Here is a 20,901-nt window from a genome sequence, read left to right as displayed (position 1 = left end):
TTTTGTATCTAATGTAAAGTCAGGGTCCAAATTCATTCTTTTGCATAGGGACATCCAATTTTCCCAGTAGCATTTGTTGAAAGGTGGCTACTTCTTAAGCAACGACCATTTTAGTGGATGTTTCCAAAGCAGTTTGTTACTGTTTCAAAGGTCAAACAGATAATGATTAAGTTGTGCATCACTCAGAGGTAGATTTTGACCCCTCACAAGTTGAAGAGTACTGAAGATCTAAGATCATTTACATCCCCAAGGAGGAAAAAGTAACTTAGCCTTCTAGGGCAAAGAAGAAAGAACTGAAAAGTTGCAGGACGTTCCACAGGGCAAAGTACGTCTGCTTGGTTTGCTTTCTCCAAACTCCCATGCTCATTTGGTTGGAGTGGCCTCCCTCCTACCTGACAACCTAGGAGGCTGGTGGGGAACATGTCCTCACCTCCTCTTTGGAGTTTGGTTATTCTGTTGACATTTGCTGAATCTTACAGTGAAGCTGGAGGACTTGCGCTGCAGAGACAAAAAAGAAATACTGACCTCGAACAGTAAGTAGACACAAGGATTATTCCTGCTAATGATCTAGGGTAGTTTCTCATCAGTTTTCACAAAGAGCCTGATAAGCAAAGGTGTAATTTCTCTCGAGGAAAACAATAATGTTAAAAACAAATAGGAAAAAAACAATTGGACTGATGTATGGAATTATCTTTTTATACACAAACTATTTATCATTTTGCAAATAAGGCGAGTATGCAATTACTAAGAGATGTCTCCAAGAAATTTGCAAAGAAAGTAATGGCAGGTCAGCGGGGGGGATTTGGTTCAGTAGACTAGAAAGCAAAGATGTATGCAGTCTACATTTATTCAGGGAGAAACTTTGTTCTTTAGACTTAAAAAGTATATATGATAATACCTGTGGCATTCTCTGGTTTACATAGGCCTCGGATAGCTGCAGAGAGGGGAAACTTAGTGTTTCTTACTGGATCTGCTCAAAACATTGAATTTAGAACTGGATCCCTGGGAAAAATTAAATTAAATGATGAAGACGTTGGTGAATGTTTGCATCAGGTAACACATTGGAAATATATTGAGGTAGTTTTGTATATTCTTATATGGTTAGTTGATTGAATGGGTCTATGTGAATCTGTATTTTGAATCTTTAGCTCGGGGAACATAATTGGAGGTGAGACAAGTCCTTGTAAAAAAACAGTGCCCTAGGGTGAATAGTGGGTAGAGGGCATGGCTAATGGCTCATGGTGTAGACTGACATACTCTAGTCCAGAGAAGGTACAGATGGTAATACTGAGACCTCTTTACAAGAGGAGCAAGGATGGAGGGGAACCACAGAAAGGTGTGGATGTGACCAGTTTACTTTTGCCACAGAACAAAATTGGCTAATTATTTTCCTGCCTTATTGAGTGTTTTTAGTGCTCATTATTTACTGCATCACGTGGCGTATCAGTCATAATGTTAGGAGCAAACCTTTAGAGCTTCTTATGGGCTGTCCACTGTGCCGAGTACTTTACGTGCATAATCTAGCTCATCTAACCCTCAAGGCTGCCCTGTGAGGTTGGCTTTATTGTTACCCCATGTATAAGGCAGATAGAAGGGTTCTGCAGCAGCTCAGTAACTTGCCCAGGGACATATGTCAGATGGCTGAGCCAAAATTGAAAACCCCAGCAGTCTGATTCCAAGCCAGACCTCTTACCAAGGATTCTAAACTGTTATTATGGGGAAAATGCAAATGGAAAATTCCTTAATATATTGTTACTGAAAGGGTAAATGGAACTATGCCTTGGCTATTTTAGTCAGAAGTTTATTATACATGGCTTTGTTCTGATTTTTATAATAATGGATAAGACCTTAGAGCTTAACATAGAATATCCTCAAATTTAAAAATTTTATTCTTATATATGTGGTTTTTTTCACTAGCATTCTCTTCCTCCTCCTTCACCTTTTCAGCCTTCTTTCTCTTCTTCTTCTTTTGAAAATTAGATCCAGAAGAACAAAGATGATATTACAGATTTAAAAAGGGGTACAGTTGGTCTGCCTCAAAATATTTCTAGTCAAATCCATCAGCTTGATTCCAGGGTAAGTCTGGGGTCCTCATCAGTAGAGCAAGTGAGTTCTCCTTAAGGCAACATCATAAGTAACCATTCTGCAGCAGATATACCAACTCTGCATCCTCTTTAGAAAAGTGGTGTTAAGTATGGGCTTTTTGGTTGAACGACCCAGCTCTCATAGATGACGTAGCGGTGGTGATGGACAGAGGCTGGAAACACCGCGACACGAGCTTGTTGCAGAAGTGGCTTTTGCTCCGTGTCCTGATAGCCACCTTCCTATTGGTGAGGTGGGTGGATCCCTGTCACTTAGGAAAATTCCCAGAGTCACCATGTGCAGAGAAGCAACAAATCAACTTATCAATGGGTTGTACTTCTTTTAGGAAAGAATCCAGGATAATGGAAGAGAGTAGGAAGGAGATGAGATGAGAGGGCAAAGAGTAGGGAACAGTCAATGAGAAAAGGAACAAACAGATAAAGTGAGCCCCCAGCAGAGGGTAGCAGGAAAATACGTCACCAGTGTCACAGGGTAACGCTGCATGGGAACTGCGGCTAACGAATGTTTTCTTCTCCGCCCTGCCAGCTTGTGGATCTGGAGAGAAAGTTTCAGAGCTTACAGCAGGTAAGTCCCATTACTGCAAGGGACTAACCCCTTTCACTGGAGACACACTAGAATCGGTGGTGGAGTTGGTATCCTTTTCTTAAGGTGAATGGATGATCAATACTAAGGACTTTGCTTTTCCCATAATTTAATCCTCATCACAGTTTATGCTTCCCAGGATGCTCAGGATGAGGAAACTGAGTCTTGAAGAAATGATGTGACCAGCCTGAGGTCACTGGGCATGTGAAGTCCTCTGCCTCTGAGTTCAGCAGTCTACACACTCATCCTCTTAAATGTCCCTTTTTAACCATGTTATCGTGGGCGTCCGTAGGCTAAAGCTGGTCAGCGCGTGGGCACCCAACTTGGCAGATGCTGGCAACAAGGACTCAGTTTTGAAAGGCCACATATTTTCTCTAACATTCAACTCAGAAGTCTAGGGTGTATCTCTGAATGGTCCAAATCTTCTTAAAAGTATATTGGCTGGTAGTTAACTTTGAACAATTTCTTAGAACAAACCTTCCATAACTTGACTACGTACTTGTAAACTGGTCCTTACAATTTCAGACTTCTTACCCCTTTTGCAGGGAGCTGGCATTTTTAAGACTTTCATGGAAGCTATGATATTCCACACAGAGAAATGCATAGAATGTCCCGATGTTTCAAATTTTGGATAAAAGTAAGGAGATTCCAGGTTAAGGATTCCAGTACTCTGAATATTCTTGATCTGTTTTTGATTCTGTTTCAAATGTCATCCTCTACTTTGGTGTTTTTAAATTTGGTCAGCAAGTTCATGTACTCTTTCTCCTAGTTTTGATAACAAATTACCCTTTTAGCCTTTATCATTGCAGGAGGTAGTTGACTAGCAAGACACTGTGCTTGAGTTTTTGGTCTCCTAGAGTGCTTCTTTATTCCTACCAAAGGGCAAGAGCTGCAGGCCAAGGTCAAGTTAGCTCAGAATGTCCTCCCTCTCCCCACGCCTCCCCCAGGAAGAGCTGTTAATGATTTTTGAATGTAAGTGCCTTCAGGCCTTTGGATGGGGCAAGTGGTCTCTGGGTACTCCAGTCCCCACCACTCCCTACTGTCTTCCTCCTGGCTGCTCACGGATTCCACTTCCTGCTGGGCCTCCATAGGCTTCTGAGTTTTTAACCCCCAGGCAGTGTTGTTTTATCCACCAGAAAAACCTCTAATGAATTTGTGGTTCACTTTCTTAATGGTATCCTTTGATGCTCAGGGTTACTTGTGGTACTGGCACAAAGATAGACAGATTAAGGGAAGAAAACAGAATCTAGAAAGAGGACCCCCACTCTACCATGCATGGTTATTTGACTTCTTACAAAGGTGGGGGAGAATGGCCTTTGCAGTAAATGGTGCTGAGTCAGTCTGCTGCCCTCTGCCCTCAGATTCATCTGCAAATGAAGGGAAAGACTTGATTTTTCCCTGAGTAACCAAACAGTAAAAAAAAAAAAAAAAGTAAAGAATAATTTGCCCTTACTTTAATTTTTAAAACAGAGAATTAGACTGAGATTAGGTGAAATTAATAGGATAGCTTTCCTTGCATAATCACTTATCTTCTCTGAAGAAGTTCTCCCTGTCCTGAGGCATCACAGGTCTTACAAGATGGGAACTGGAAGCTGACATATGGCAGGATTCCCCAGGATCCACAGACAAAGGCGGGTCTGTTTGTGACTCTGGTCTGAAAGCAGTCATGTGAGCTCGGGATTGCAGGGTGCATCTAAGCCGCAGGCCACATTGCGAACAAAGAGGCTTGGACTGAAAAGGGTTCAGTTATCTTAACCCAGGGGAGGAGGGGTGGCAGCAAAAGATGATCATATTTCAAATGCTTATCTGGAGGCACCAGAGATAAAAACAACAGCAGACGCAGCGGCATTTCCATTTCACTTTCTTAGCACAATAGAAATGTCCATGAGATTTCCACACCTGAAGTCTTTACCCTTGCCCACCAATGGATGTGTGTTGGGTGAACAATGCTTTCCCAAAGAACGGATGGGAATCCTGGCCCCTCACTCATGCCCCATCCCATCCGTGCTTAAATACATGTAAATAGCAAAGAAATCTGAATAGGATGGATAATATTAAATGCTTTTTGTTGTTTCAAAGAGAGTGGATTTGAAGAACTTAAGCAATTGATTTAAAATTTGGAAGAAGAACCTCAGTTGACTAGGAGTCAAATGTAGGGTGGTTTTTTTTTTTTTTTATATGTATATATTTTTATTGAAGTATAGTCAGTTTACACTGTTGTGTCAATTTCTGCTGTACAGCACAATGCAAACGTGGTACTTTGTATACACCGGCACTGAAACGCAGCAAATGTGACTGTCTTGCTGACCATCCTGTCTTTGTTTCAGACCACTGAGCAAAAGGTTTGCAGCAGCAACCCCTGCCAACACGGTGGAACCTGCCTCAACCTCCATGGTTCCTTTTTTTGTATCTGTCCCTCCCAGTGGAAGGTGAGTCACTTGGTCTGGGGTTAAAAATGATGGTGAGTCAGCATCGGTGGTTTCCTGGGAGCCCTTCAGAATCCTATTTCATTCTCTGTCCAGGGTTTCCAGGATTCTGTGGTCTCCCAAATCAGAATGAATTATGGCATGAATGCCAAAAATCCAAACAGTGGCGAGCGTGATTATATAGCCCACTGCATGCGAAGCCCTCTTAAGGAGGGGTACACTTGATTGGACAACCACAGGGAAGGGCGTGATAATCCTGCTGACATTAATTGAAATTGTTCAGCATTGAGTGTACTAAACACATCTCGACCTAGCCCTGCCAGTTCTCCTGCCCTCTTCTGTTAACGATGGGAGTGCTATCTGACACGCACGGTGAAGAAAAGTGAAGTGACTAGTCCCAGGCATAGCTCCACAGGGAAGTGAGGATGAGTTGGTAGAAGGAATTCTCTGGTGTGGCTGATGTGATCTTATAAAGAAGCTCTCTGGCTCTGTTGGGCCACCTCTGAGTTTCAGAGGAAGGATGACCTGAGGTCAGTTTTAACATGATGGCATTTGGCTTGACCGAGGGCTTCTTTCCTGCCTATCTGTCAATCCTCAGATGTATCATGTGAATATTGGCCCCAGAGGCCTCTGTGACCTGTGGCACCTGACTTTGTTCTCTGTATGAACGCAGGGTCCTCTGTGCTCAGTGGACGTTAACGAATGTGAGATTTACGCGGGGACACCGTTGGGCTGTCAGAACGGAGCCACCTGTATAAATACAGCAGGGAGTTACAGGTAACTTTTTCCTTTTTTTTTTTTTTTTTTTTTTAGCCCAATAAGTATTTATTTTTCATACTCATGGATCTGCATATTAGCCACGGTGGCTCTGCTCCAGTTGGGTTTGCATGTCTCATTCTTGGGCCTGGGCTGGAGGTGCCCCAGCTCCCTGGGGAATGTCCTTCTCCTGGCCAAGGTCAAAAGCTCCCAGAGAGTTGAAAAGAAACATATCAAGTCTCTGAAAGCTTTAGCTCAAAACTTTCACTTTTTCCTGTTTTTTAAAAAAAAATTGGGGTGTATTTTTGAAGGACTAAAACATCCCGTGGTTAAGAGCATCTAAGATTAACTATCTGTAGTACCAGCAAAACTAGGCGCTCCACGAGGAAGCTATGTGGCACTTCTTTAACGTACACGTAGCTGTTTACTTAGATGAAGAAAAGCTTGTGTGACCTCAACGCAGATGAAGAAATCCTTTCTCTGGAGCCCCTGTGGAACTGGAAGAAGGCCACCCCCCCGTGGCTGGCGTAGAGAGTGAGGATGGTGCGGAGCGTGTGGATGGTGCGGTACAGGATAAGGCTGAAGATGCAGGAGTCAGAGCATCGAAGGGGCAGCCACTGAAGAAGAGCTTAACGAAGGAGAGGGAGACCCCACCATCCCAGCCAGCCACTGCTGCACTCATTCTGTAGATGAGAGAGCTGGCAGATTTAGTAAAGGTATCTCCGTTCAAGCACTATGTAAAATGTAGACCATCACCAGACCAGAGACGGAACTGAGGTTTTACAGCTAACTGTCCTTTCTCTCTTCCATTAGCCATCAGGCCCCTAACTGCATGCGGCTCCTGTCTTCTCTTCTGAATGACTCTGTCAGATGGCTTGTGTACAGCATTATCCCACTCAGCTCAGGCACCCCCCCTCTACAGGAAGTCTTCCCTTCCCTTAAGAAGCCCAGTTAGGCATCCCAGTCATTAAAGCTATATTGACTGATGCACCCTCTTGTCAATAATCAAGTCCCAAAGTTTATGGCAGGTCAATGTCAAACTTCCTTCTGTATAGTTCCTTGAAATCACTTTTAAAAAATCTTTAGGCATGATCTTTCCCCATAGTTTGGCTGGTCTCCTGTTTTCTGTGATTATTAAAAGATAAAGAAATTGGTTCTGTTATGGCAAATTCTCTCGGGCACAATCTCACTGGAGTAAAGAGCAATCATTTCTCTCCCCCCAGGGTCCCTGCTCTCTTGTTTTTCCCTTGGAACAAGATCCATTCTCTTCTTTCCAACAAAAAGGAATGCAGTAATTTTTTTTTTTTTGCCTTGTCATCTGTGAACACACTATTTTCTCCCAAAGTAGCCACAATCTTTCTCTTTTTCATTGATTTAGTTGATTCTTTTGTTCTTTTGATCTGATCTTAAAAATGTTTGCTCATTCCAAGTTACCAACTTAACTCATTCAAACTTCTGGTGGATACGTCTATAAGTTTGAGCAGTGTGCAACCCCCAAGTTAACCACCTCTCACTGAAATGAAGTATGTGATCCAAGAGCCTTTTGCTTTCTGGATTTTGTTTCTCATTTAAAGGAATCTCCTGATCCCTGCTTTCATAAACATGCAAACTTGGGCTGGATCCAGAATGCAGGTCTAATCTTTCATTCCCTTGAAAGCATTATCTCCTGATTTCTGTTTATGGGCATTTATCAGAGAAGATTTCTGCGTGGAGATATCGGTGGCAAAGAACTCCTGGCACTAATATGTCCCGCCTTCCTGATATCCAGGAATGTCCTGGAGATGAGAGCTCACTCTTGGTTTTTATTATCACTGTCTTCTTGAATCTTGAAGCCAACAGACTAACAAAGCCGTGCAGCCAAGGGCAGTGAGACCATAGACCAAGCCAGAATGGTTTTCCCCACACAGACAAAACTGTATTTTCACCCCTGCAAAATGGAAAGGAAAAGAAAAAAAATTAACATGAGAATTTGCTGCATGTCAAGATTAGTTATTTGTCCCGATATGTGAGAGCGAGACAGACAAAGAGAGAGAGACACAGAGACACAGAGACAGAGACAGAGAGAGCAGAACCACTTTATTTGTTGAGAGCTGCCCAAACAGCAGATTCAACTTTACAAGGGCGACACTGAATCATCTTTCTTGCACGCTCCTGTAAAAGGAGCCCAAGGACTCATTGTGCTGACTCTGGAAGTGGTTTGGTTTCTTGTTTCTGCCATTCATATGCGGGAGGTGACTAGAGAGCACAGCATTTCAGTCTGGTTTCCTCCTCTTGATAAAGGGGATAGTTTAGGGAGCCTCATGAATTCCAGTTGATTATCTATGACCTAAATACTCCAGTTCAGACATACGATGAAGGCTTTGTGAAGGAATAAAAGAAAAATGTGGGTGAGCATAAGATTAAATGCTCGCCTTGTGGAATCTACGTGGCATGAAAGAGATCACTTACTCTCTTGAGTTCTGTTAATCATGTAAGGATAAATCCTTGTTAATCAGTAGCTTCCCTGAGACCAGAAACCCCCTCTGGAAACTTCATGGGGCACATGCTGAAGGAAGACTTGAGCTGCTGTTGAATAATCTGGATGTGAAGAAATGTGGTCACCATGGGAAGCATCTGTGTTGAGTCTGAAGCCTCCTTCAGCCTCTAATTCTTGGAGCCCATTTACTTGGGGGAGACAAAGCTGTCTTTATTTAAAAGGATTAATAACTTTTTTAATTAGAAGGACATTTGAAAGAGAAAGCACTAGGCAAATACTAGTTAATTGGAAGCCCCATTTCATAGAAAAATTTTTGGTACAAATTCTTTTTTAGGATAATGACAGTAGAGCAAGGAAAACAATGATCTGTTTCTTCCGGTTTCTGTGGCTCATGGTCTTGTCCCAAGTGCTCAGACAGCTAACAGACAATATTTTGCTGCTTCTCAAAAGTGCATTTGCCTTTTTTTTCTGAAGATTGATTCTTATTGTTTCCTGATTTACTATCAGTTTAAAACAGCCCCTGGGATCCAAATATGCCATGCATGGATGGGGTATGTTATATACTTCAGGCACAGAATCTAGAAGGCTTTATAGAAAAAAAAAAAGTGGAATTTGTTGTTTTGTTTTCCTCTAGGAGCACAACGATGATTATATTTTATTTTATTTATTTTCATTCTTACCATTGGTGGATTTTAAAACCGGCCGAGGTTAAATGATGAGGATAATAATCTGGTTTCAGCTCAGATCATAGTTACGTATTAATCTGATTACCTCTTTTAGTTAGTCAGTTACATTAAAATTGAACCATGGACTCGAACGCAGTTAAACTATGACTTTGAAAGTATATGTGACCTCTTTTCCATTGCCAAATGCACTTGCAATGTTTTTGAAGACTGAAAAGCCCAGTTTTGTTTTGCTGGAACCAAATCAGCAATGGAAGGTCATTACAAAAGTGACTTCTGCAGGGAGGTGTACACTTCACTCCTCTTTTTCTTTAAAGGGACAGCTTGAAAACACATTTTCCATGCAAACACTGTGATGTTAAAAAGACAGGCAAAAATGGAAAGTCTTCAACTAACTCTCACTTTCAGAACGTGGGAATGTGACACGGAAAAACAATGGTACAGGAATAACGCTGACCAAGTTTTAATTCATCTTTTGCCAGTTGCTAATTCTGCGCCTTGGGCAATTTGAACCTTGCCAGTGAAGTGGGATTAAAAATACTTGTCTTCCAGGATCATAGTGAGGAAATTGCTAGTGCACTTGGCTTCCTTCCTCCCTACCTCCTTCTTTTTTCTCACATTATCTGAAATGAAAGAAGTATACTTTGTAGCTGTTTAAGGAAGCGTGTAGGATTAAAATCTACTCATCTCTCAATGACAATAGCAAAGGAGAGAGAAAGAGAGGATTTAACGGCAGGTCCTTGAACCAGAATCTCTCAAATCTCAAGTCCTTTTCCAATAGTAAAACACTTAGTGATGAGATAAACACAGTTTCCTGAGCACTTCCTAAAGGAAAATGCCTTTAGACCCCAAGGTGAAAACTGTGCTCACAGATTGCCATTATTATTTTACAAAAAAATGGGAGGCAGAGGGAGTGATGTTATTATGACATTGTCTAGGGTGAATAGTGAATAGGCTGAGTCAAGATTTAAACCTAGGCATTCTTGTCCCATGGGCTCCTGAATTCTCAGACATCTCATACACGATCGACTCAGAAATCTAGTTATAGTTGGTTTAAAGATTAAAAAAAAATTTTATTTTGGCAGGTGGAGGTGCTGATAAAATAAACTTTTATCCAGGAAGCCACCTGGATCAAATCCTCAAATGTGTTTAGAAATGGCCTATAGTTCTAGCATCTCTAAGAGTCTAATAAAATTCTCTGAAATAATACTCTGGGTAAGGATGGGAAAGCAAAGAGGAAAGGAAAGAGAATATGAGAGGGGGAGGGTGTAAAGCTAGAGATGAGAAGCAGATAAATAGCTGTGGGGAGGGAAGGACTAACTGAGTTTCTTTTTTAAGTTTAATCATGGATTGCTATTAACCTGTGACCTTGTCTTAATGAGAAAGGCAACCTTGGAAGGCTCAGAAATGTAACTTCTTAGTGGACCAGCTTTTACACAATTATGTATCAATGTTGCAAATTGCATGGGACATACTTATCCCCCCAAAAGTATTCATTTATCTGAAATCCAAATTTTAAACTGGGCATCCTGTATCTTTATCTGCTAGTTCTGGCAACCCTCTGTGTGAGGGCCTGAACGATACCCACCATATTCTTCCTCTCCATCTCTGGCCACATTCATTGATCTGTTCTTCCTTAGAACCCACTTGGAGGAGCTGCCCCAGCAGCTGTTTCTGGGGCCCTCCATGGGGACACCACGCTCTGTGCCCAGAGTGTAGCTCTTGTTGCTTCTCAGAGAGCCAAACTCTCATTTCCGTCGCTGTCAATCACACGTTTGTTTTTACCCACGGACATCAGCTGAGCTCTTTGTGCCTCAATATGTGTTGTTAAAAGAACGTCCTGACCTGGCACAGTGGCCCCTTTACTGAAACACTAAGAAACAAGTTCAAGGTCCATGGCCATACAGGTCCTTCTCATTCTTTGTGTCTGATCCTCGGCCCCAGTGGCCAGTTTCTTTTCTGAGGGCCAGTGTGGCTGGAGTCAGGCAGACAGTGACCTCTGGGCCGGGATCCCACTCCCAACACCGGTGCTCCAACACGTGGAATTAAGCCTAGGGGGCTAGGGGACGCCTCTGCCCCTGCCCCTCCCCCAGCCACCATCCCACTCTGTCCTGGTTCCCTCTGTAGCTGGCAGTACAGACATAGAGCGAACAGCAACTTTGAGATGATGATAGCTTAAAACAATTGTATTTATTTGCTCTTTACTGAACTGAAATCTCAAAACACCCACCGCTAGCTTAGCTATCATGTAATAATTACATTGTGTGAGTTACAATGATCTAGGAAAGAAATGTTACTATGTTAATTACAGCCACGGATAGAAGTATTGCCTTCTTAGTATAATCATCATCACAGACTCTGAGACACGGATATGCCATTGCCTGTGGGGTTATACAAGCTGAGAGAACATTTGGTGATTTATCTGTTCAGTCAAGGTCACCTGTGCTTACTCGTGGGTCCAGCTGGGTGGACAATGAACGGACTTGACGACCTCTCCCTTTCCCATCCGGAATGAACTCCAACCCCTTTAGTTTATAGATGCCTGACCTTTGAGAGTGTAGCTGGATGACCTGATATCAGAAGAATTTATAGCGGTAGTCATGCTTCTCTCACCCCATATTTGAGAAGATAACACATTTACTCAATCTGCCCCGTAAAGGGCAGAGTGATCTTCTTCCAAAACTCCAGCCAATAAATCTGGTTTGCTGGTTTATGATTCCACTGGAACATCACTGACCTGCAATCGGAATTATTACTTTCTCTTTTTAATCGATGCTAAGAAAGCAGACACGCACTCTGAAGCACCAGCCGTGACTTTGTGCTCTTGTGCAACCAACAGTTGTCTCTGCTCCCCTGAGAACCACGGCCCCCAGTGTGCATCCAAATATGATGACTGTGAAGGGGGCTCCCGGTTGCACTGTGTCCACGGCGTCTGCGAGGATCTGGTCCGAGTGCAGGCTGGACAGGTGGGTCCCTTCATGGGTGGGATTCCTTGGAGGGAGTCCTGGTCATTAGCTCCTCATTATATGTAACTGTGAATGAGCAGGACCCTGTGGGGCTGCAGAGAGGAAGTCACCCTCTGCCCTTAAGCCGGACATAGGTGAAGGAGGAGATGAGAATTGTCCATCAATAAGCAGAAAGGGACCCAGAGGTTGATGTTGTTATGTACTAACTTTTTTATTATTCCTCCATGAATCTCCCTGTGAGACATGACCTTCTCTTGGCCTTGTGAGTTTTAACAGTGACAAGACATGGGGCCATAAAGGCCCGCCCTTGTTTGCAGCATGCAGCTTTAAGGAGTCAGGGTATTTTTTTCTGACCCCTGAGCCCTGTGAGTGCTGCAGACTCTGTGAGCCCATTTCCCCAAGTGTCCCCTGTGCTCTGAGCCCTGATGACCCTGACTCCTGGCCCTCAAGGTTGCCCAGCCCTGGTCTGCTTGACCTTGCATGAGACCTTCAGGCCTTTTTTTTTAGTTCTATTTTTTTCCTACCCATGTGATGGAAAATGTTTCTCTTCCAACGACAGTGGGAGGGGGGATGTGGGTGGGACCTTCGAAAAGGAAACAAACAGAATTGATTTTGCAAGGTCTGTGCCTACATGGGTGTTTTTCCCTCTGAAAGCACAGCAGGCTGAGTCGATCAACTTTAATTATATTGACTTACAGCTCTTGACTGTTGTTGCTCTTTCCCTGGCTTCTTTGGGGGGCAAATTGTAGGTTTCCCTTACTCTGAAATAAAGTTTCTCTTTTTGCATGGTCTGGTCTAAATGCTTAATCATATGGGAAGAAAAGGAGCAGCTGCTCAGTTGGCCTCATAGAAATGAACGAACGTTAGAAAATAAACAGTCGGGGGCTCAGTGGGATTTGGAAGGCTTTTTTTTGCTCATTTTCTTGATTGTCTTTGTTCACACCCGGGTCGTCCTGCCAGCCCAAGTACAGCTGCATCTGCGATGCTGGGTGGACATCCCCCTCCAACAGTACAGCCTGCACGCTGGACACAAACGAATGCAGCCTCTGGCCTCCGCCTTGCTCATCACATGTGCAATGTTACAACACTCCAGGCTCCTTCTACTGCGGGGCCTGTCCGACAGGTACGTGGGGTGTGTCTGCATCCAGCCAGGGGTGCCCTGCTGGCCTCTGCAGGCCAGCCAGGTAAGACGCCGGAACCGATTTCCTTCCACTGCCCAAGGACAAGAAGACCCTTCTTAGCAGGTGTTCCAATCCAGTTTCATGTCCTGTTTCATTAACCCCCACTCCAGACCATCTAACTGGTTTAACAGTTCAACAGAAGTAATGGGAAATTTGTCCCAGCATGGCTAGAATCAGACATTGGGGCTGGGGTTGGCCACAGAGTTTGTGAGCTCACACACTTTATTGCTAGGGCCATCAGCTGACTAGGCTTGAGATCAAAAAGACACGTGCTCTAGTTCCACCTTTTGTACCAGCCAGATGTTTGTAAACTTGGGCAAATTGATCTCTGAGTGTCTTCACTACCGTCCAGTGGTCCTCACCTGGATGCGTTGTTTGAAGATCCTGGGGCTTTGCTATAAACAAGATGGTCCAGTTCCATCACAAACCCACAGAGGCCAAACCTCAGAGGGAGGTCACATGTCCAGTCATTGGGAACATGGACTCAGGATTTGACTGCGCTAGTCTGAGTCAAAGCTTAATGTTTTCTATGAGGTCATCATTATCCCATTAGGGCATACTGGCAGAGCACCCGCTCTGAGTCAGGCACTGAGCTGGGTGCACTGGTTAGCAATTGACCAGACAGCCTCAGAGGGTTTACAAGGCCTGTCTGCCCTCCTTGGGTGTTCTTAAAAAGTGGAGCACAAGACTGGAGTGACAGCAGCTGCTCTTTATGAAAACGTCATCAGGGCATTGTGCCAGGCGACTTCGAATTCATGCAACTACAACAGAAACAAGAAATGGTAGGAATTAGTAGTATTCCCATTTTAAAATATAAGACCTTGAGCCTAAGAGAAGGTAAATAACTTGCCCAAGATCCAAGAGCTTATCAGCGGCCAGGATTCAAACTCAGGTCTGCTTTACCATGGGTTAGAGCTGAGCTGCTGATTCTGTCTTGGCAGGGAACCCCACACACCTACTTCCTCATTTAAGGGTGTCCAGTTTAGTGACTTTCGTCATGTTGTATGTTTCGATCTTATATAACTGGAAAGAGATGGAAAAAAAACACGTCAAGAACTTTTCCCTCTTAGTTCTCAGGGGCAAGCGAATTTTGCAAATAATCACATTCTTAAAGATAATTTGCCAATGACAATCTTTAAAAACTAGAAATTGAAAAAGTCAATTATTTCCTGTGTAACTTGGGCAAACGCATTCTCATTTTGTTGTTGTTGTTGGAGAGGAAAAAGAGAAACGAAACCTTTTTGTTTGCCTGTTAATCACCTTATTTTTTCCTGACTATCAAAGCAAACTACGCTGCTTTTGAAATATAGAGAAACCATAAAAATATGAAAACAAAAACCAGAAAAAAATACATAGAACAACCGTTAATGTTTGAGGGGATATCCTTCCAGCTTTTTGCTGTGCACTCATTTCTTCACCCGCAAAGATGACCATTTTCTTACATTTTTAGAAGAGATCACTACTTAGATCAAAGAAAATAAATACTTTGTAGGATTTTAAAGTTTTAAAAATTTTAATCATTTGAATTATTAGTAATAAAACTCATAACAAGTGAATAAAAAGGTCATGTCCATCAAGTAAAATGCCATTCTCTTTCTCCCTCTTTAAGCTCATTCTTCTGATAAGTCCACTGCTTGCAACTAGTTCTCTCTCCTTTCTACCTTTACTTTAACTCATACAGACACACACACCTAGATGTAGGTTTTGAAATAATCCTTTCCCCAAACTGAGATCCTAGCTCTGCATATCATTCTAATATTTGGTATCTTCAATTAAAATGCATAGGGGAAATTCTTCCAATGTGTGTGTGCATATTATTAAAAATAGCTTTTATTTTCCAGTGGTGTAGATGAGTCATAATATATTCAGCTCTGCCCCTGTGGACCATTGAGAGTTGTTTTTTTCCCCATTAAATGATGCTACAGTAGACATTTGCTTCTCTTCATCTTTTTACACTGGCAGTTTTATCATTGTAGAATAAGTTCTAAGAAATGGAATTGTTAGTCCAAAGGTGTGTATTTAAAAATTTTTAATGAATATCTTTCCAAATAGGTTTGATTAATTTAACTTCTGACTAACAGCATATACGAGTACTCCATGCTCCCACCTCTTTGCTAGAATTTGATTATAAGTATTTAAAACAATTTTTGCCGATCTGATAGGTAGAGTATATCTCATTTTAATCTGTAGTTTCTTATATAGGTAAGCAGGTTTGCGTATGTTTTTGACTATTTGTATTTCTTCTTTGCTCACATGTCGGTACAGCTAACTTTTCAAATCTTCTGTTTTTCTAGGCTGGCAAGGAAATGGGTACATTTGTGAGGATGTCAATGAATGTGAGATAAATAATGGCGGTTGTTCCGTGGCTCCACCTGTCGAGTGTGTAAATACACTGGGATCTTACTACTGTCGTTCCTGTCCGCCAGGTGCTACACCAAATTTCCTGATAACCATCATAGATAAAGTATACGTTTGAAAACAGGATCTCGGGTTCTATTTTAAATATGACTTCCATCTAAGGAGACGAACTGAATGGTGCAAAAATCCTTACTTAACTTACGGATTCAGGGCACATTAGTATAGTCAAATTATAAGAAAGAAATAAAAAATTTTTTGAATATCAATGGAGAACAACAAGCCTTTACAAACTGTGAAATACTCTATTGAGATAATGCAGAATTTGACAGATTTTTCTCTATGGATCACAGACCTACCGTTCCCACAAATAATTTATTAATATAATGAACTCATTGGATGTTTTCCATATAAAGTTTACTAAATTATAGACATAATAGTGAACATATCATACATGTTAGTTTCCCTTCTCTTCCAGAAAGAAGCCATGGCTACTATTCACTAATCTAAACTGAATTACTATCCAAGAAGTTCAGGGAGTTCTAAGGGATAAACTGAAATCCTATATGTTTTATTAACAAGAAACAACAGTACTCTGGACTTCTACAATAATTTAGCTCCAAGATCTTCAAAGTCACTGTAATTTAAAAATGTCGACTTCCTTAGTGTCCACAATTTCTAAGTCTACCAGTAGTTTCATATATCTTTTTATTTTTATTTTTGTCATAAGAAACAACACAGAACATTATTTCTGAAATCAGGTTCTTACTTCTTGTTGTTCCTTTGTCTTAACTATGGAATTTATTCGATGGCACATTCTCTTTACATTGTCTGTTTTGATGACAGAAGATCTCTGGTTGGCCTGGTTCGTGATATTTGGTTCTCAGGTGGGGATTCTTCTTCTTGCGTATTCCTAACAGCATTTTTCATGCCCCTGCTCTTGCTGTGATCAGGGTACCAGGGCGACGGAAGAGTGTGCACACTCATAGACCTGTGCTCGGTGGATAACGGAGGCTGCCACCCACTCGCGTCTTGCTCCTCCCTTCTGGGTAATGACTCATCTCTCCCTCTGGTTTTGGGTCTTTTAACATCAACTTCTAAAACAAATCAGCATTTTAAAATCAAGATCCTCTATGTTCAAAATTCTTACTTTGATCTTCAAACTAAAAATTAATCCATGTTATAACACTCTACATTGAGATTCTTTTTTTGATGCAGTAGACTATGCTCTTTTATGATCTACTCTAAATTTTGCAATTATTTCCCAAGATAATAAAGCCAGCTGGTTGATCCATGACTGTATTCCAGCAGGAAGGAGAAAGGGAGACAGGAAGACCTGTCAATTCTCTTAAGGACTCCCCTTTCTATGCCTTTGGTCTGAACTAAGTGTAGTGGCTAAGCCTGGCTGCAAGGGGGTGTGGGAAATATAGTCTTTGTTTCAGGCACTCATGCCCCTAGTTAAAATAAGGAGGTCACTACTAAGTAAGGGAAAATGGACTTAGGGTGAAAAACCAACAGGATCCGCCATGTTGCATGAAAGAAATTTCACCACCTGTGTGTACTGCTAAATTTTCTCCCAAATATGTATCCACTTGTATACTCATTAGTAGTGTGTGAAAATATACATTTATCCCACTCTTGACCATAATGGATACTATAGTTATTTTTCATTTTGGTCAATTTTATAGGCAAAAATTGCCTTCTCATTATTTTAGTTTTGACTTAGTAATTTTTGATTCTCAGTAATTAATAATGAATACTTTTCACATATTTGCTGGCCATTTAAAAATATTTTTCATGTCCTTTGATCATCCATCTGCTTTACTGACCTGTAAAATTAAATTTTGTGCTGTGAGGATATTATCTTGTTATCTTATGTGATACGTGTACTTTCCTTTCCTAAAAACAACAACAAGTTGTTTTTATTTTAATTTTTCTATTTAGAAGTTTAAACTTTTAGTGTAGTCAGAAAGGTGAATCTTCTCTTTTAGAATTTCTCCTCTTAGAATTAGGCCTTCGCCACCAAACTCTTTAAAAATATCCAAGTAGCTGGTCTTTCATACTTTTATTTATTTCTAATACTAAAATCTTTGATCTTTTTGAGATTTATTTTTATCTATAGCATCACATAGAGATCTGGTTTGAAATGGGTGGCCCCAAATGCATTTATTGAACAATCCTTTGTTCAGTATCCCTTGTACCACATCCCTTTTATTTCGAAGTACCCCTTTTATTTTTACCAACTTGCCATATATATGTGCATATATATATGTGTGTGTATATAAATATGTATGACATTTAAATATTTATTAAATGATTAATGGCATATGGAAATGGCTAGGAGTGTGAATTCTAGAAAAAGACTGGATTTTAATTTTTCCCTTGGCTCCACCGTATTCTAGCTGTGTGTCCATGATCAAGACACTTAATTTCTCTGTGCATTGTCTTCATCTGTAAATGGAGTTTACAATGGAAGATTAAGTTAGTCAGTATATGTACAGGGCACAAACAGCAGATACCATCCTCATAAGAATAGTCTTTGCTGCTGTCAACCCCTCCATGAAAAGACGCTCCCCTTTCCCTTGGTGTATTTCACATCTGTGCACGACTCAGAACAGTGACCTATGGACTGACAGCGCCAGCATCACTCTGTAAATAGCGTAGTGAAAATGTGTCATGTCTTTTTTACTTTTAAGGTTGAAAACTAGAAAAAGAAAGGTTCTAATATTTCCTTCTCATACCTCATCTTGTCTGCCCTGGGAGATTGATAGACTTCGGTGATTCCTGGTCTAGAATGCAGAGCCTGAGGTTTGCTACAGGGTCTAAATGGAGGAGACCTGTACTTACACTTCTGTTTTTTATCTCTAAACAGGTTCCTTCCCTCTCTGAGGTTTTGCTACGGGGTCTAAATGGAGGAGGCCTGTACTTACACTTCCGTTTTTATCTCTAAACAGGTTCCTTCCCTCTCTGCGCTTGTCTCCCGGGTTACACTGGAAATGGTTATGGGCTGAATGGATGTGTGCAACTCAATAATACTTGCCTGAGTCACCCTTGTTTAAATGGACAATGCATTGTGAGTCCTTCATTCCTCTTAAGGAAACTGAGTACTGGAGAATCATTCTAGTTTCACTTCTGTGAAATATGTTTTCTATAATTTATGAATTTAAAGGTAATGATTCAAGCTGAAGATAAGGAATGTCAATAACTTTCAGATAAAAGGTAGGCCACAACTCTAGTTCCCAAGAAGAACCAGTGAGTCAGTTCATTGCTTTGTCTCAGTGATTTACAAAGTGGTAAAACAAAACCTACAGTGGGATCCAAATAAAGCTGATTTCTTATACTTTGCGTTTACCATTTAAACAAATTAATCCGAGTTAGGCTATTGGAAGATGTTTATGGTTCAACAGCTTCCGCATATTATACATAGCACTGCTTTTCTTTATTACTTGGGTTGATTCAAGTTGATCGTCTGTCCCTTTGTTGTGTGACATTACGTTTCTTCTTTCCTTAGGAAACAGTCTCCGGTTATCTTTGTAAGTGCGAATCAGGTTGGACTGGTGTCAACTGCACAGAAAACACTGACGAGTGTCTGAGCAACCCTTGTTTGAATGGGGGAACCTGTGTCGACAGCATTAATGCTTTCAGCTGTGAATGCACACCTTTCTGGACCGGATCTCTCTGTCAGGTTCCCCAGCAAGGTACGCTCAGCATCTCCTGTAGCAGAGATGCTCACAGCTTAGAAGTATCATCCCTGAGTGAGTCCTGCTGCCAATTCCTCTGCTGAACCTGCTTTCTTGTCCAGTTGCTCCAAGGTTTAGAACTAAGCCTTTCTTTGCAGAAATGGTATGAAATTCACAAGGTAAATATTTATTTCAATTTAAGCCATAAGAACCTTTTCCTCAAAGGAAAAATTAATTTCACCTTTGCCATTTTCATTATGTCCATTTTGAAAACAAAATATGCAGAAGTGGTTTAGTTTTTTCTAAGGGAGAGTTTTCCCTACAGCAGCCATTTCATTTCCCTGGAATATTACACATAATCAAGTCACTCTCCGGCTCTAGAATGTACAGTGGCTCCCTGTTGCCTCTTGAATAAAGACTGGGGCTGTTTTCAGTCATCCTTTATAACCAGCTTCACCCTGTCCATCTAACCTGATTTTTCACTGGTTCCCTAAAAATACTTCCTTTCAAGCCAAACAGCTTTCTTTATCACCTGACCCCATGTGCCCCAACGAATATTTCTGCTTTATTCTGTGTTCCTTTATTCTGGAAATATCTCTTGCCAAACTTATCCAAATTCCTTCTTTGCTTCCCATCCAAATGTATCTGCCCCTCAAGAGTACTTCATATTCAACCTCCTTCCTAAAAACCTCTTGTGACGACGTCACGCCTTATCAGATATGCACATTTCTGGAGATGTTACTATGTGTTTAGGACAACAGTAGACCCTGTGGAGAGATAAGGAACCAGGAAGTATTGTCTCCATGTATTATCTGCTTATCTTCCTGTTGAGGAGACAAGACTAATACAAAACGGCTGAGAAGAGACAAGAACTAAAGAAAAGAACTAAATTGTGTGGGCAGAGGTAGAGGAAACACTGAGAGGCCGAGGAAATTCGGGGGGGGGGATGGGATATCAACTAGACTTGGAACACGAGGTGGGATTTGGGTGGATGCTGAAGGAAAAAGAAGTCAGATGAGAAGAAAGAACGGCAGGGCTTTTGTCTCCAATGTTCATTACTCAGACTTCTCTGAATGTTTCAGCAGCAGGGTGAGGGTGGCCTTAGCCTCTTTCTTTTCAGAGTCTGAAAAGCAGAGTTCGTCTCCTTTTCTTTGCAGTTTGTGGAGGGTCCCTCTCAGGGATGGAAGGAAGCTTCAGCTACATGAGCCCTGATGTTGGTTACGTTCATGACGTCAGCTGCTTCTGGGTCATCCGAACTGAAGAGGGAAAGGTAAATACAGTATCTCCTGTCCAAATGTACATTTCATCTAGATACATGAATGTGTAGTATGTCATGTGTGTGTCACACAAAATACATGCAGTGATAGTCCAGCTATCATTACTGATGACTTTCCAGGTGTCACGCTTTGGGTTAAGTATTTTACGTCCCTTTCTCTAAACCTTAAACACTAACTCTTTGAGTTAAGTACTAGTATCCTCATTTTATAGAAGAAATAATGGAAACTATGAGAAGCTAAGTGATTAAAAAAAAAAAACTCTTTAGCTGGTAATTGGACTAGTTGGATTTCAAAGTCACATTGGTCTTTCAGAGTCCATGCTTGGCCCAGTACGGACGCTTCTCTACATGGATGGGCTGACTGCAAGCCTGTAATGTTGTCACTGAGACAGCCGCGATCACTCAGGGTTATGTGGA

The 20,901-nt window shown here is 41.5% G+C and overlaps 1 protein-coding gene across 1 annotated transcript in view; it reads left to right on the top strand.

Moving 5' to 3' along the window:
• Nucleotides 1-299: 299 nt before the first annotated feature.
• The window catches only part of CUBN (cubilin), a 273,800-nt gene continuing 253,198 nt past the window's right edge, over nt 300-20,901 (top strand). The window contains exons 1-13 of the mRNA XM_074358517.1: nt 300-533; nt 924-1,053; nt 1,981-2,076; nt 2,629-2,667; nt 5,013-5,114; nt 5,785-5,888; nt 11,866-11,992; nt 12,953-13,115; nt 15,468-15,599; nt 16,482-16,577; nt 18,483-18,601; nt 19,040-19,226; nt 20,366-20,478. Of these exons, the coding sequence (XP_074214618.1) occupies nt 421-533; nt 924-1,053; nt 1,981-2,076; nt 2,629-2,667; nt 5,013-5,114; nt 5,785-5,888; nt 11,866-11,992; nt 12,953-13,115; nt 15,468-15,599; nt 16,482-16,577; nt 18,483-18,601; nt 19,040-19,226; nt 20,366-20,478 (1,521 nt within the window). The 5' untranslated portion in view covers nt 300-420. The remainder of the gene's footprint in view (nt 534-923; nt 1,054-1,980; nt 2,077-2,628; nt 2,668-5,012; nt 5,115-5,784; nt 5,889-11,865; nt 11,993-12,952; nt 13,116-15,467; nt 15,600-16,481; nt 16,578-18,482; nt 18,602-19,039; nt 19,227-20,365; nt 20,479-20,901) is intronic.

Source organism: Camelus bactrianus, chromosome 35 (assembly GCF_048773025.1).
Source record: "Camelus bactrianus isolate YW-2024 breed Bactrian camel chromosome 35, ASM4877302v1, whole genome shotgun sequence".
Classification (NCBI taxonomy): domain Eukaryota; kingdom Metazoa; phylum Chordata; class Mammalia; order Artiodactyla; family Camelidae; genus Camelus; species Camelus bactrianus.
The sequence above is the reverse complement of the archived record's forward strand: the minus strand, read 5'-3'. Positions and strand labels throughout refer to the sequence as shown.